Raw genomic sequence first — 4478 nt, 5'->3', positions numbered from 1 at the left:
AAAGCACTTTTTGGCCGAAAGACCTTTTATCTCAGATATGCTCTAATATTTTTAGTTTCTTATTTCTTGGGGTTAAAATCGAAGTGGTCAATGACTTGCATGGCCAACGACTATAATATTTCCTCATCTAAAATAATCACAGGCACTAGTTTTAACAGCACAGTACTGGTTTTTTGAACATTGGTCTGGTTAGTAATAACATGTAACTTATTATTACAAAAAGACCTTGTAAAAATAGAAGAGTACCTTATTAATTTATCAAAAGATTGAATACGCCGATCGTTGATAAACCAGTCTTAAATCAATTTTACTAATATATTTTTGTTGTTTTTATTTCTTTTGCATTCCGAAATATTAAGCATATAATAATAATTACCAGGGGTGGCTTGTGACTTTAAAAACAGGTGGGGCACGAAGAGGCTAAATCCACCCCCCCTTCATATTTTTTTCCAAAAAAATGAACTTAATATATTTTAGTACCATTTTATGGAAGGAAAATGACTTTTAAATTATTGAATTGGTTCATTGTGTTTTAAAGAAGCAAAAATGTGATTAATAAAAAATATTTAATGATAAAAATGAAATAATTGAAAACGTTTTTTGAATTTTATAAAGAATACAGCTGGGGCTGACTTATTCTGCCCCGAAGAAACCTTTACGAACCAATTAAATGCGTGCTTCTGTGCTCGAAATTACAGATCTTTTTATTTGCTTCGAATGACCGTCTACACTCCGCACACAGTACCATTCGCAAGTGCCAGAGTAGCAGGTAAACTGAAGCTAGTGACCACAAGACCACGGTAGATAATCGACTGCCCCGAACTGAATTACGAAACGAGTCTGCTCACCGCATGATCAGCGTGATAAAGAAACAGTTGTTGACTATTGCCGAGTCACCAACAATATACAGGATTTATTTGCATGTGGGGCAGTGCCCCAGTTACCCTTAACAACTATCCAGATCAAATATTTGTATTTTTCTTATAAAATTACTATCATTATAAATAATAGAAATAAAGTATATTTTTTTGTATTCTTACATTAAAGAAAAAAATGATAAGCATATGCCGCATGGTTCGGTGATTATTCCGTAAAAAGCGATCTCGCGCACGTAACTAAAATCTCGATCACGGAACATCTGGCACCCAAAAACTCCATAAATCGAAATTATGGAGTTTTTGAAACTCCATAATTCCGCATATTGTTTTTACTTTTACGACAGCGACTATTACTCATGCCTGCTACGCTATTTTGAATAAAAAAAAAAAAAATCAACTTCAATTTGTCAATTCATAACGTTTCCTCTATTTAATTTGAGAAAAATTTGAATTTAAAATGTTGTAATCGTAATGGACATGAAATTTGGTGTTTAGTCGAGTTTACTACATCTGTCAATGGGATGGCTGCGGCTTTGAGGAGTTTTGCGGCAATAGCCAGTGCTGCGCCCCTCAAGGGGCTCCGCCCTCTTTCGTGTTAGTACTGCTTTAATGTAACATGTATCTATTATCAAGCAAATATCTCGATTGTCCAAATATAAGTCAATTACTTACATAACCTCATTTTAATTTTTAAAACGCAAACAATTGACCCATCTTGTTCATATGTTATTATATTTTAATTGAAATTAAAAAGCATTACCATTTTGGGTTTTAGGTCAGATCAAATTAATAAATACGATTGCCGTTGGCAATTCAAATGGATCGAACGCACGTGTGGTTTTGCCGTTTGTCAAGTCATTTCAAAACGAAGAGATCAAAGCAAACGAGCGCTCCACATTACACTTTTCACCCAATTCTATCTCTAATTTTGAAGAGCCGTTAAATCGGACCAGACTGCCGATTATGGATATGCCCCGACTTCGTATTACTACTATCCTACCCAAAATCATCAGCGTTCCTGTTTTGGATAAAACTATCGATAATTTCATTGATTGTCCTACAAATGATGATAAAACTGAGAAGCAAGCTGAACGACTGATCGTCATCAGAAGGAAAAAGATGAGGGTTCACAAATTGAGAAAACTAAGGAAGAGAATGAAATACGAATGGGCCAAGGCAATTGCTTTTAAAACATCATTTCAAATCTTCTTAGTGGAATAATTCCATATTTATTTTTTATGATTGTTTGTTACAGGTAAAACAACGTCGCGAAATAAAGAAAGAAAAGATATTTCAATCAAAAATGATGATCAAACTAAAAGAAGCTCAAGCGTGGTCAGCTGAATCGTATGTTTCCCGAAAATTGAAGGCAGCAAAAGCAAATCCTATTCCCAAATCATGGGGAGGGAAACGATATCCAGAATTTTATATTAAACAGTTGATGGGAATAGATAAGAGAGTGGAATATAAACAATTTAAATCTTTTAATAAATCTTAAAACAAGTTTTAAGTTACTTTAGTCATGCAGTAGATCAAACTTAAGTGTTTACGAAAGTTATGATTTCGAACCATTTGAGATTGTATGTATGTATGTATGTAATAATTAGCTTTCAATTATATTGTGCACATACATAAATTAACCAAATACAGTCTTTATACATTTAATTGCTATGTTTTAATAAATCGAACTAAAACATCCAGTCTTGGTGTTTTAATTATATTATATAATGACTATAAATCTACCAAATGTTTTGATATGAAAAATATTGATATGTACTTTGAAATGCATCCTTGACGGGAACATGACTTGTTTGCATTTCGAATGTCATCTCATTGCTCAAAAATCGAAAAAACACTGGATAAAGTCTTAATGGGAGATATTGGACCATCCTCGGCACACTCCAGATTTGACATTACAATTTATCTAGAAATTGAAGGATTTTTTTAGCAGAATTGTAGGACAATTATGTGACAACAAGGAAAAACAGAGGACGCGTTTTTTGTTACAGGAATAAAATTCATACACAAACTGAGTAAAAAAAATTTGGGTGTGACCGACCCATGACTTTATTATTTATTGAGGAATATAAGAAAGTCACAAAACAAAATCCTATAATGAACCGTACAGAAATATTCACACATACGGCAGCATTATTAAATACTAATGGCTAAGACAGCATTTTCGATACAAATTGAGCGCAAGTCTATGTAAACTTGCACAAGACAAAAGTTCTACTTCCGGTTGTCAGATTGTGTTCAATTTTTTTTTATCACTTAAAATCACTATCAGTATTATACACAATAAATATCAAAAAGATTAATATAATTTAAAAGGACAAAATAAAATAATGAAATATTGTTTTAAAAAAAAATACTACTTCCGGCTTACGACTTATGACCAAAACCTTATCAGCTCTTAGTTAGGACATAAAGAATACAAATTCAAATTTTCATATGATTGATATGTTCAGGGGTGTGGACAGAATAGTGGGTACAACATTTTTGGCCCTTTTAAAAAGGAAAAATCCCACTTCCGGTTTATTAAATTTAATGATTTTTTTTATTTTCATCACATTGATACAAGAATTATACTTGAATTTTTTCGTGAAGAACACATGTTTAAAAATCGAACAAGAATAGACTGCCACTTCCGGTTGAGTTATGCTTACCAAATTTTATACATAACTTGTTATTACGCTTGAACTTCTAGATATGAAATTTCAGTTTAATAAACCAAAAGGTTTCTGAGAAAAATATAAAAAGCCTCGATTCTCTAGAGTAAAAGTACTACTTCCGGTTCATATAAAAATATTAAAAAAATATAGAGTCATAAAAATTATTATTTCTATTACATGTGAAAAAATTTCAGTCCGATTCAGTTAGCGGTTTGGAAGATAATTGAATTCAAAAATTTAAAAAAAAAGAGTACACCTATAAGGGGAGGTACCATTTCCAGTCAACTTAAAAATTTGAAAAAAAATTACGTGGTGTCAATAAGAATTTCAGTAACCGATACTCAGTTTCAGTTCGATAGGACTAACAGTGTTCAAAAAATACACAGACACACATAATTTTTTTCTAGAAAATGAAAATGTGATCAGTGATCGATTCCGAGTTCGAATCAGTCAAAATCTCGACTTTGAATTTTCGCATGATCACAAAACTTCATCTATTGTTACTACGTACATAAAGTAAAAAAACGATGACAGCATTATTTTACTGAAATAGGGCCCTTAAATTTCAAATGCGCCTGGCGCCCCCCATTTACTTGATCCGCCACTGGCAATATGTATTTTATTTTAAAATAAGTGCTCCCATCTCCACCAAAGTGGCTAAGAATCATTATTTTTCCAGGGCTCGGGTTCGCACTCTAGTTAGACACATGTATGTTTGTACATATATAGTGAATCCAAAGATTACTTACACACTATTGACAGTTTTTGGAATGGAGTTTTTAAATTTTGCAAGAATACCGGACAGATACGAGTTCCCTTAAAAGAGGATATGCGTGGGAAAATCCGGACGTCCGGTGTCCCCAGATATTTTATTTTATTTTATTTTAACATTTTAGCCACAGTGCTATGTCATTCAATCATAACA

At 32.5% G+C, this 4478-nt stretch overlaps 1 protein-coding gene across 1 annotated transcript; it reads left to right on the top strand.

Annotated features, from left to right (window-relative positions):
- Positions 1-1361: 1361 nt before the first annotated feature.
- LOC143914022 (uncharacterized) lies at positions 1362-2602 on the top strand. The gene is made up of 3 exons (XM_077434107.1): positions 1362-1472; positions 1654-2054; positions 2134-2602. The coding sequence occupies exons 1-3, from the start codon at positions 1400-1402 to the stop codon at positions 2374-2376; spliced, it is 717 nt and encodes a 238-aa protein (XP_077290233.1). The 5' UTR covers positions 1362-1399; the 3' UTR covers positions 2377-2602.
- Positions 2603-4478: the final 1876 nt, after the last annotated feature.

This window comes from Arctopsyche grandis, chromosome 7 (assembly GCF_051622035.1).
Source record: "Arctopsyche grandis isolate Sample6627 chromosome 7, ASM5162203v2, whole genome shotgun sequence".
Classification (NCBI taxonomy): domain Eukaryota; kingdom Metazoa; phylum Arthropoda; class Insecta; order Trichoptera; family Hydropsychidae; genus Arctopsyche; species Arctopsyche grandis.
The sequence above is the reverse complement of the archived record's forward strand: the minus strand, read 5'-3'. Positions and strand labels throughout refer to the sequence as shown.